The sequence below is a fragment of the Hemitrygon akajei genome, chromosome 10 (genome assembly GCF_048418815.1).
Source record: "Hemitrygon akajei chromosome 10, sHemAka1.3, whole genome shotgun sequence".
NCBI classification, from domain to species: domain Eukaryota; kingdom Metazoa; phylum Chordata; class Chondrichthyes; order Myliobatiformes; family Dasyatidae; genus Hemitrygon; species Hemitrygon akajei.
The window spans coordinates 112,477,932-112,490,809 of record NC_133133.1 but is presented as its reverse complement, the minus strand read 5'-3'; the positions used below and the strand labels follow the sequence as shown (position 1 = coordinate 112,490,809).

At 42.9% G+C, this 12,878-nt stretch overlaps 1 protein-coding gene across 1 annotated transcript in view; it reads left to right on the top strand.

Moving 5' to 3' along the window:
* Nucleotides 1–12,878, top strand: part of nav3 (neuron navigator 3) — a 433,465-nt gene that overhangs the window by 330,072 nt on the left and 90,515 nt on the right. Inside the window, 3 exon segments of the mRNA XM_073058755.1 lie at nt 196–237; nt 5,708–5,868; nt 9,302–9,454. Coding sequence (XP_072914856.1) covers nt 196–237; nt 5,708–5,868; nt 9,302–9,454 — 356 coding nt within the window.

Here is a 12,878-nt window from a genome sequence, read left to right as displayed (position 1 = left end):
CTTTCACCTGACCATGTGTCTGCATTACAGGTATAAATCTGGGCAAGCTTCTTGCATTCCCATCACACTAACTGATTAACTGCGCCTTGCCTATTTATTGTGATGACAGGGACCTTCCAGACAAGCTGATGCCTGTTTTGGGGGCCTTGCTCATTTTTTATCATGTGCTGACTTTGTGTTTCTTTGTTTTGACAGTTTGCAACTTGATCGAAACACGCTACCTAAAAAGGGACTGAGGTAGAGATATTTTCATACTAATTACAAGTGTGTGCTTGTGTCCATTCCTGTTACAGTGTAAAGTTTAAAGTTCAAAAGAAATTCATTATCAAAGTACATGTACTGTATGTCACCCCATGCTATCTTGAGATTCATTTTCTTGGAGGCATTTACAGTAGAACAAAGAAATAAAAAGAGAATCAATGAAAAATTACACTTGTGTGATATGCACACTTAGGTGGCCAGACTAATTGCCCCATACATCAGTGGCCACTTTGTCAGGTACGGGGTTAGAACCCGCTGTGGTCTTCTGCTACTGTAGCCCAACTACTTCAAGGTTTGATGGGCCTTGTATTTAGAGATGCTGCTCTGCACACCACTGTTGTAACATGTTACTGTTCATCTACCTGTCAGTTTGAACCAGTCTGGACATTCCAGACCTCTTTCATTAACAAAGGATTTTCACCCACAGAACTGCTTCTCATTGGATTTTTTTTTTGTGTTTTTTGCACCATTCTCTATAAACTCTAGAGACTGTTGTGTGTGAAAATCCCAGGAGATCAGCAGTTTCTGAAATACTCAAACCACCCTGTCTGGCATCAACAATTATTCCACATTCAAAGTCACTTAGATCACATTTTTTCTCCTATTCTGACGTTTGGTCTGAAAAACAACCAAACCTCCTGACCATGTCTGCATGCTTTTATGTATTGAGTTATGCTGCCACACGATTGGCTGATTAGATATTAGCATTAACGAGCAGGTGTTCCGGTGTACCTAATAAGGTGGCCACTGGTGTGACTTGCATGTACACATGGGTGTAGGAATCCTGATCAGAGTGCCTGTTGGGTTAAATGCAATCTTCAAATAGTCCCTGCAGAAGCAAACTGTTCCAAAAATACCATACCTGAGATGGGAGTTCAGATCCAGCCACAGCCCCTGGAGAACTTTATTTCAATTAAAAAAGAATCTGGTACCTGTAACAATTGAAGTTTAGGGCTGATGTAAAATCCCTAACTGTCCACTATTGTCCCAGTGACACAGTGGATTGTTGTCCCTGTCAAAAGTTAAAGTAAATTTCTTATCAAAGTATGTGTGCATATGTTACCATGTACTAACTTGAGATTCATTTTGTCTGATGGTTAGTGGTTATGTCTCTCCATTAGTATAACCAAGCCTGCTCAGAATGTGCCCCAGCCTTGCTACTAAAAACACACTACATAGACAAAGAAACATAATCTGAATCTAACGATCACATGAATCCTTTGAGTCTCTTTCTTCTTTCTACCCATCCCTGTCTCGTGGTTTCTGCAGCAGGAAACCAACTTGCCTGCTCTTCTGATCAAGTGCTTTGGACCTGAAATGCCAACCTTTTTCTCTCTTCACAGATGCTATCTGGCTTGCTGAGTCTTCCCTACATTCTCTGTGTTTATCTCTGGTTATCTCTGTTTTTCTTTCATTAACTTTTCTCTTTGTGGTTATATCAACAGCCTGGATTACTGATTCCAGAGCATTAGATCTGATCCCACCACAAAAATGAGGGAATTAAATTAACTCGCAATTAAATCAAAGTACCTTTATTATCAAAGCAGGCGGCCACAAAACTAAGAAGCAGAATAGAATCCACGAAAAGTCCCCACGACAAAGACTGACAAACATCCAATGTGCAAAAAAGAACAAATAAAGTAAACAAATAACAGACAGAACATGACCTGGTTCCCCGAATGTGAGTCTGCCGCCATGGAACCAGTTCAGCCCTGAGGCGAGTGAAGCCGGTCCAGGAGCCTGATGGCTGCAAGGAAATCCGGATTAAATGAGAAACAAACAAATTGCCCTAAAGCCCCGTCCATGATGCTCATCAGGGAAACAAGTTTTAAACACAGATGCTGAGTCCTGATGAAGGATCTCGGCCTGAATCATCGACCGTTCATGTTCTCCATAGATGCTGCCTGACTTGCTGAGTTCCACCAGCATTTTATGTGTGTTACGCTGGAAGGAAATCTGTTACCTGGCCTGGTCTGGGATATACGTGACGCTTGATACACCACTGGATTTGACTCCTCACTCCCTCCAGAGGACCATCAGGACCAACCAGTGCATTAAACATCTAAAAAAGCCACAGATGCTGGAAATCTGAAATAAAAATGGAAAGCAGTGGAAACACTCAGCAGGCCAGGCAGCAGCTGGGGAGAGAGAAGCAGGATGGAAACACCAGAGACAGCAAATGCTGAAATCTGGAATGGTACATAAAACATCAGAGGATCCCAGTGGGTCAGGCAGCCTCTGGGGAGGGAAATTTTCAATGTCTCAAGTTAAGACCTTTCATCTGGGTCTCAATCCAAAATCCTGACTGTCCATTTCCCTCCATATGGGCTGCCTGACCTGCTGAGTTGCTCCAGCGTTTTGTGTGTTGTTAATGTTTCAAGCTGACCACTCTTCAGAACAATAAAATGGCATAGTTGCAGTCCACACTTTGTGAATGACTAAATAAATGTAATCTAACCAATCTAATTGTGTTTTAACAATTAATAATCTCATCCTACTGTCTCACCCCACCATGGAATTTCCCCTCTGAAGAGATTGAACAAAATATTCTGTCACAAAATACAATGTGCTTTGGGTTTATAGCTTAGAGTCAAGGGTCATGTAAGAATTTAAATTTAAATTTGCTCTACTTATGCCCACAACTTTTAAGAAAATTACTTGGGGAATGTGAGCCTCAGTTTGCCTATAGCCCTTGTGAGGCCCCTGTCGGGGAGAGAGGAAGCCACAGTGGGAGTTAGAATGCAAAGCCTTTATCCCAGTGGTAATGGGGTTCCTTAAGGTTATCATAGCTGGGGCAGGTAATAGCTCCCAGTACCTATTAAATCCTCCCAATGATCTGTATCTCAAATAGCCTTTGACAACCAAGTCTAGCTCCTGTCTTTTATGTGTGGCTTACCTGCTAAGCCTGATAGAACTGTTTCTACTGACAGGAGAAAGGGCAAAGGTGAATTATTGGCACTTTAAAACCAGTTGCTTTGGGCAGATGGGGTTTGTCTGCTGTGGTTGGCATCTAGAAAACTCTGATATCAAGCCTCCGCTGCCTTGTGGCTATACCCACTCATGGGGAAGGCTTTGGGAGTAAACCCTGGGGAAAAGTCTGGAGCTGGAGTCCCTAAGGCAGTCCTATGTTAAGTTCAACGCTGACTAGCAACTCCTGCGATGCCGCTGATGCCAAACTGTACCCGTCTCTGCTGTTCCTTTGGGTTATCATCTGCAGGGTGGGGGAGCTCCCTGCTGCATGGGAGACAGCTTGCTGTCCACATTGTACTGCCCTGATTGTGTACCGGCTTGTGTATCACGTAGGTGCAACTTCCATTGTTAACCCTGACCAACGAAGAGCCTCACAATGGGGTCCATCTTTCCTTGACTCCGTAAAGCTGAGCAGGAGTCCATCCCGTCAGAAATCTGTCTCTTCTGGTCTACAACAGGCCAACTGTAACATGGAAACAAGCTCTTAGTCTCAACTGCTCCATGCCAACCAAGATTCTTATCTGAGCCAGTCCTATCTGCCTGTATTTGGCCTATATCTCTTGAAATATTTCCTCCCCATGTACCTGTCCAACGTCATTGTACCTGCATCAACCAGTTCCTCCGGCAGCTTGTACCAATCACCCTTCCTCGTAAACAATGTTGCCCCTCAGATTTCTGCTAAATCTTTCCCCTCTTACCTGAAGCCTCTTTTGAATTATTTATTTATAATTTTATTGTAATTCATTATGCCTTCACTATACTGCTTCCACAAAACAAAAGGTTTCACAGCTAATGTCAATGATAATCAACTTGATTTTGATGCCATCCCTCTGTCCCCAACCCTGGGAGAGAAGGCTCAACTTGGTAGCGTAATGGTCAGCGCGACTATATTACAGGTCAGGGGGTCGGAGTTTGGAGTTCAATTTCAGCGCCATCTGTCACTCCGTGACCGCACGGGTTTCCTTCCACAGTTCAAAGGCGTACCGATTAGTAGGTTAATTGGTTATTATAAATTACCTTGTGATTAGGCCAGTGTTGAATAGGTGGATTTCTGGGCGGTGTGGCTTGTTGGGTCAGATGGGCCTGTAGCGCACTGTACCTCTAAATAAAATATATAAAAAAGACAGGAGATTCCACAGTGGGGTGAGGCTATGGGCAAATTCCCTGACTAAACAATGGTTGTCTGTGTTTTGCTCAATAAGTCGGTCTATTAGTGAAGGAGAAAAGAAACAGCCCTTTCAGCCTGATCCATTCCCATGTTCAAAGTCTACACAAGTCTCAATCTGTCTATCCAGCTTCTCCTTAACCCCATCTCTGCTTCTTCCTCTCAAACCCTTCCTGTTGGAGAAAGTTCCTTGTCCCCCCCCCCCAACTCTCAACAAATGCTTTTCTCTTGAATGTCCCAGTAGAGCTATAAATGATACATAATCATGTCACAAATGCAATTCCCTAATTTCCAAGACCTCTGATTCTGATCTCTCCAGAGGGAAACAGTTTCTCTACATCTTCATTTTAAAGTCATTCCTAATTTTAAAGGCTTGAACTCGACCATTCCTTGGCCTTCTCCTAATAAAGAGAGAAGAACTACAAATTAGATCCTTTTGCATAAACTTCACGCATTAACTAAGTCATTGCGTAAGACCTTTTCTTGGCATACTGTGAAAATAAATAAGCACGACTTTTATTTACTTAAGGTTATCTCTTTTCTCTTCATGATGTTGGCAAACATTCATTACAACACCACAAATTGCTTCTGTGGCCCAATTAAGTTGACACTGTGGTATCATCAGATTAATCATAAGTGTTGGCTTTCTTCAGTGCTGTCTCCTGGGAGAAGCAATCTAATCTCTCTCTTCACAATCGAGGACACTCATTACCCCTTGTTCACTTCTCTGCCTTGTGTTTTGTTCCACTGGTAAAAACTGTTGTGATTAGATCCATCCACGTTCTCAACTTTGCATTGCTCTGTAACCACCTCCAGACCTCCAAGAGACACACATTCCCCAAATCCTGCTCTTTGTGCTTTTCCAGCCTGGTTTATTCCATTGCTGGCAAGAAAACACTGGAATTTGCCTCCCTGCTTCTTTACAGTGTTCTTTATGACCTTCTCCTTTGAACAGCTGACATCCCCTGCTATCTCCTTATGTGATTAGATGTCAAAACGTGACACAAGTAATTCTACAGATGCTAGAAATCTTGAATAACACGTACAAAGTACTGGATGAACTCAGCAGGTCAGGCAGCATCTATGAAGAGAAATAAAGAGTTGAATTTTTCAGATTGACACCATTCATCCCTCCTTTGAAGGGACTTAACCTGAAATGGTGACCATCCATTTGCCTCCATCGAAGATATCAAGATTTGTTTGAAAGAAAGTGTTTGGAGGAACAGTTTTATTACAGTGGTGAGGGTGATGGTGATGGAGATGGCCAGCAGTGGGAATGTCTAAAATCTACTTGTAACTCTGTCCCAACAGGTACACACCATCATCTCGGCAAACGAGCCAAGAGGAGGGCAAGGAGTGGCTTCGATCTCATTCCACTGGAGGTCTTCAGGACACTGTCAGTCAGTCGCCTCTCCCCTCACCCTCTGCTATCTCCTCTCCTTGTAGTGGGATCTACACCTTCACTCATTTAGGTGAGTGACCTAGCACGTAGGCTTTAGGAGTCATGTGGTTCTGGAGCTGAGCCAATACCTAGAGCCTGGGGATAGCATTTGAAAACCAGTGGTGAGTTAAATAAACTAGGAATTAAAAAGCCCAGCTCGGATTTGATGACCATGTAACTTCTCAATTCTGAGATCCTGGCTCTTTATAAATTTTATAAATGTATGAGGAAATTAAAGGGTGGGTTAGTAAGTATGCAGATGACATGAAGGTTGGTGGTTTTGTGGATAGTCTCGAAGGTTATCACAGGTTATGACAGGACATTGACAGGATGAAGAGCTGGGATGAGATGTGCCAGATGGAGCTCAACCTGGAAAACTGTGAAGTGATTCACTTCGGAAGGTCAAATTTGAAGGCAGAGTACAAGGTTAATGGCAGGATTCTTAACAGTGTGGAGGAACAGAGGGATCTTAGTCCACATCCATAGATCCATCAAAGTTCCTGCACAAGCTGATAGGGTTTTAAAGAAGGCATATGGCGTGTTAGCCTTAATTAATCAGGGGACTGAGTTCAAGAGCTACGAGGTAATGAAGGGTTGGATTGATTTTAGAGTGGATTAATAGGTTGGCACAATATTGTGGACCGAAGGGCCTGTATTGTGCTGTACTGCTCTCTCACTATTGATAGTGAAAACCTATCTCAGTCATTAGTGTTTTTCAGGGAAGAATGATAGGAGATCTCATTGAAACTCGAAACTTGAAAGGTCTAGACAGAGTGGTCATGGAGAAGATGGTTCCATTAGTGGGAGAGTCTAGGACCAGAGGGCACAGCCTCAGAATTCAAGTTTGTCCCTTTAGAACACAACTAAGGAGGAATTGCTTTAGCCAGAGGGTGGTGAATCTGTGTAATAATTCCCACAGATGGCCTTGAGGAGCCAATTTTTTGAGTATATTTAAAGCGGGGGTTGATAGGTTCTCGATTAGTAAGGACATCAAAGTTTATGAGAAGAAGATAGAGGAGTGTGGTTGAGAGGGAAAATAAATCAGCTATAATTGAATGGCAGAGCAGATTTGATGAACCAAATGGGATTCTATGTCTTGTGGTGTTAAGGTCTTATGCAAATAAAATATGGTATCCTTATTGAGTCCAACCTATATAGAAACATAAACACACGGAGTACTACAGCACAAATGCAGCCCCTTCAGCTCAACTCATCCTGGCTGACCAAGGTCCCCAGCTAAACTAGTCCTATTTGCCCACATCAGAACCATGTCCTAGTAAATATAGCCTATCTATGTACCTATCTATTGTATTTCTTCATTTTCCTGTAAATACTTGCAAGAAAATGAATCTCAAGGTAGTAAATTGTAAAACATGCTTACTTTGATAATAAATTTACTTTGAACTTTTAACATGGAACTTTGATCTTTGTAAGGTCACCCACTCAGTCTCCAGGTATAAATTCCTAGGCTGCTCATTCTCTCGTTTTATCACAGTCCCTGAGTCCTGATCTTTGTAACTGCATACCCATTCTTATCTAACCTGTGAAACATCCTGCTGAGCCACTCTGTGATTACTGGACCACTGATCAAGGGATCGGCCCCTTCCCTAGCTTGACCATCTATGAATCGTTTCAAGCAGCCTTCCAGTGGCAGATAGATTTTCGACAGGCAAGGGAGGAGTGAATTTCAGAGGAGGAGAGCACAGTGGTGAGAGGGATAAAGTGGTGTGACACAAACAGACTGGACTCAGAAGAATGGAGGATGGAGGGGTAGGTACACCCTTGAGGAATGGGGAAAGGTTGCAAAGATTCAGACTTAGATTTACTTGTCACATGTACATTGAAACAAAAGTGAGATGTGTCATTTGCGTTAACAACCAACACATCCTAGGGATATGCAGGAGGCAGCCCGCAAGTGTCCATGGGATCATAAGACATAGGAGCAGAATTAGGCCATTCAGCCCATCAAAATTGCTGCACCATTTGTTCATAGCCAAACATCCCAGCGCCAACTTAGCATGCCCACACTGTTCAGCAGAACAACGCAAGCACCCACCCAACAATCCAGACACACACACACAGATCATCTTCCCCCCCAGGACAGGCTGAACCTCCGGCCTCTATTGGACTCATCTATCGGCCTCCGACCTCCCCACTGGCCTTGCAGACTCATTTGCCCCCTTGGGCGAGCGAGGCTCCTGGCCATGAGGGTGATGTATGTATTCTAAACCGATTCAGATTTATCATGGATGTAATGGTATTGGTTTATTGTTTCCATGGTAAGAACTGTAAGAACAGAACAGAGCAGAATCTAAAAGAGGCCATCATTTTATTTTTAAACTGAATTCATATTCTTAGAATTGCCACAGTGGGATTTGGACTTGACTCCTCTGAGTAATTGGATGCAGGTTGTGAGTAAGCAAGACCATCCAGAATTACCTTGTCTCCACCTCGACTTGCACCAAGTTTTATTCAGTCATCATGTTTCTGCTTTTTACCACCTAGTTAAGCAAATCCCCCATTTTGAAATTCTCATGATTCCCATTCCAAAACTGCCTGCTTCCCTCTCATGGAAAGTGGAACAGAAGAAGAACAGGCCCTTGGCCCACCATGACTGTGCCAACCATAATGCCAAACCAAAATCCCATCATAAACACAAGAGATTCTGCAGATGCTAGGATTCCAGAGTTACACACACAAAATGCTGGAGGAACTCAGCAGGTCAGGCAGCATCTATAGAGGGGAATCAACAGTCAACATTTCCGTCCTGATTAAGGGCCTTGGCGTGAAACGTCAACTGTTTATTCCCCTCCATAATTGCTGCCTCAGCTGTTGAGTTCTACCAGCATTTTGTGTGTGTTGCTAACTAATCCTATCTGCCTAATGTGGTGCAAATTCCTCCGTTTCTAATTTGTGTCCATCTGAGTGCCTCTTAGACATTGTTTTATGCTTCCACCCCACTCCCCAGTAGTGCATTCCAGGCAATTGCCACAGTCTGTGTGAAAAATATGCCTTATTAATCTCCCTTAAAACGTTCCCCTCTAACCTGTAATGTACGTCCTTGAGTATTTGACATTCCCACCCTGAGACAAAAAAAGGCCATAAGAGCTAAGACATAGGAGTAGAATTAAGCCTAAGGTTTAAAACTGTTTTTAGAACAAAGAGCATAGAACATTGCAGCACACACAGTACAGGCCTTTTGTCCCACAATGTGATCAATCTAACTCTTCCCTCCCACATAGCCCTACATTTTCCTTTCATCCATGTGCCTATCTAAAAGTACATGAATGTACACAGAAACATCTCACGCTTTTCTGGATTAAACTCAATGTGCTGCTTCTCCACTCAGGTTTTCAGCCTGGGGGGAGGGGAAGGGATTTCATTGTGCCATTGTGAGCTGGTGAGATTTGTATGCTTTTGGGTTACAGTGAGCACTACTGCAGTCTCCCAATTTCATCCATCAGGTCCCAGCATGATGCGCTCGAACAGCATTCCAACGCAGGATTCCTCCTTTGACCTGTACGGAGACTCCCAGCTGGGCGGAAGTGCCATTTCCCTGGAAGAAAGACCGAGGACAATGAGCAGATCTGGATCTTTCCGAGGCAGCATGGAAGAAGGTTGGTGTCATCTGTTTCCGCATCAGTGTGCATCACGGGCGATGGGCTGTGGTGGGGGCTTGGGATTTCTTAATAGATAAACATAGAAAACCGTAAGACACAGGAGTAGAAATAGGTCATTCAGCCCATCGAGTCTGCTCCACCATTCCATCATGGAGCAGAATCTGAATCAGGCTTATTATCACTGACATAAGTCATGAAATTAGTTGCTTTGGGGCAGCAGTACAGTGCAAGACATAAAAAAAACCATAAGTTACAATAAATAATTAAATAGAGCAAATGAAAAATATTGGGTTAGTGTTCAGGTACCATTCAGAAAACTGATGGCAGAGAGGACGAAGCTGTTCCTAAATTGTTGGGTATAAGTCCTCAGGCTCCTGTACCTCCTCCCTTGATGGATGTGACAAGAAGAGGGCTTGTGCCAGATGGCCAGTGTCCTTGATGTTGGATGTCACCTTCTTGGGGCATCACGTTTTGAAGATATCCACAATGGTGCGGATGGTTGTGCCTGCGATGGAACTGGCTAAGACTACAGCCCTCTACAGCCTCTTGTGTTCCTGTGCATTGGAGCCTCGATACCAAGCAGTGATGCAGCCAGTTAGAATGGTACATCTGTAGAAGTTTGCAAGACTCTTTGGTGACATATCAAATCCTCCCAAACTTCTAATGAAGTAGAGCTGCTGGGTGCCTTCTTCATGATTCCACCAACATGTTGGATCCTAGAACGATCCTCTGAGATGCTGATGTCCTGAAATTCCATTACCTCTCAATCCCATTCTCCTGACGTTTCCCTGTAACCTTCGCCACCCTTACCAACCAGGAACCTATCAACCTTCATTTTAAATATACCCAATGACTTGGCCTCCACAGCCATCTTTAGCAGTGAATTCCACAGATTCGCCACCCCCTGGCTATTCTTCTTCATCTCTGTTCTGAAAGGACCTCCTTCTATTCGAGGCTATGCCCTCTGGTCCTAGATTCTTCCACTCTAGGAAATATCCTCTTCATGTCCACTCTATCTAACTGAACGTAGAACATGGATCATAGAACATAGAGCCCAAGAACTGCCCCTTTGACTTGTGATATTGTGCCAAACTAATTAAACAAGTAATTAACCACTTGACTATACACCTAACTAAACTAGTCACGCCTGCATACACAATCCATATCCCTCTATCCATTCTCTGCGGATCCATGTGCCTACTTAAGAGGCTGTTAAGCATCTCTGTCTTATTTCCATGATCAGCCCTGGAATCGCATGGTGACCAGGGCAAGGAAAAGGATGGTGAGGTGGATGATCCGTCCTCAGTAAACTGGTCCCAAAATGGTGTTTGAAACCCTGGTTGATTAAAATTTCCAAATACCTTCTGAGAGGCAGTGAGCAGAGCTGCCAGCTCAAAGCTCCAGGGATACTGGCTTGATCTCAGCTTTGTGAGCTGACTGTGTGGAGTTCACAGGTTCTCCCTGTGGCCAAGTGGATTCCCTCTCAGTGCCTCGGTTTCCTCCCACATCCCAAAGATCTGCTGGTAGGTTAAAAATGGTAGGTAAATTACCCTTTGGCACAAGAAGGAATTGGACATGTGGGAGAGAAGAAGTTGCAGTGATTAAGGGAAATGGGACTGATAGGATTAGTCCCTCAGGATCCAGCATGGGCATGATGGGTGGTTTGGCTAAGGAGAAGATAGTGTGAAAAAGCTTCCAGCCAGGCAGGCAGTTTAACATAAAGTGTTAAACAAAGAACATGGAACAGTGCGGCACCGTACTGTCCTTTCAGCCCATGTGTTGTTCCAGACTTTTAACCTACGTCAAGGTTATCCTAGCTCTCCCTCCCACATAGTCCTCCATTCTTATTTCATCCATGTGCCAATTTAAGAGTCTCTTAAATGTTTTTAATGTATCTGGTTCTACTGCCAACCCTGGCAGTGCATTCCATGCATCCATCCCTCAAACACTACCTCTGACATTCTCCCCCCACACCTTCCTCCCAACATCTTAAAGTTATGCCTTCTTCTCTTAGCCATTTTTGCCCTGGGAAAACTTTCTGGCTGTCCATTTGATCTATCATCTTAAGGATCTTATCCTCTTATTGCATCCTTCAAGTCGTTCACCTTAGCTAATCCATCCTCCTCTCCAAAGAGAAAAGCCCTAGCTCACTTAACCAATCCTCAAAAAGCACGCTGTCTAATCCAGGAATCATCCTAGTAAGTCTCCTCTGCACCCTCTCTAAAGCTTCCACACCCTTCCATGGAATGAGGTGACCAGAACTGAACACAAATGTGCTTCAACCAGGAATTTATAGTGCCTGGTTCTCCTTTCATTTAAATTCGGTCAATTCCATCATGGGCACTTGTCTCCCCAATCTTCAAAAGGCTGCATCCTTCATTAAGGAACCCTATCACCCAGGACATCCCTCTTCTCATTGTTACCGTCAAGGAGGAGGTACAGGAGCCTGGAGATACCCACTCAATCTTTTAGAAACAGTTTCTTTCATTCTGCCATCAGATTTCTAAATGGACAATAAACCCATAAACTATTCTCCTCTATTTTTGTACTACAAATTTATTTTTAAAATTATATATTTTTACTGTAATTTATAGTATATTTTATGTATTTTACTGTACTGCTGCTGCAAAGCAACAAATATCCTGATAATAAGCCTGATTTTGATTCTGATTGTAGGGTGTTCCATAGTGCATTTGAAAGATTATTGCTGCCATTTCATTAATCTTGCTGAAATTTAGTTTAATCAGTGAAAGAAATTTTTAATAAAGCCTCCAGCCCATGAGAGATCCTGACAATGGCACACAGGAAATTAGTTTAATGAAGTATACAGAAGTATTTCACCGGAGTACAGTACACTGGAAGGATTCTTGCTAGACTAGGTACTGTCTGGATGGACAATCTTATAAGATGTGCTGCCTTGTGTCCTAGTGCTTAAAGGTTTGACTACAGTTTGTAGAGTTCTCCTAAACCAATACGGTATGAAAACCGTGTGCTGAGACATTTCAAAGTTCAAAATAAATTTATTATCAAAGTGCATATACGGCACCGTATCCATGGAAATGCATCTGGAGGAAGGTGGAATGAATGTTGAGATGATTCTTTTGGAATGGGCTGACTGACCTGTTTTGCACTGCACATTCTAAATAAAAGAATATATATAATATATTGTGTATATATAAACAGTGGATTCTGGTTAATTGGGACATATGGGCACTAGTACATTTTGGCCCAGTTAAATGGCTGCCCCAATTAGCTGAAGTTTCATGGAAATAGTTAAAAAAGTATAAAAAAGACAAACCACTGTTAAACTGAGTAACAAATTATGTATTTAAATGAAATACAGGACAACTTAGAACACTACCAATATTACTACAGTACTATAAAACTATGTATTAGTCCCTAATAGTTATCGATGGAGAAA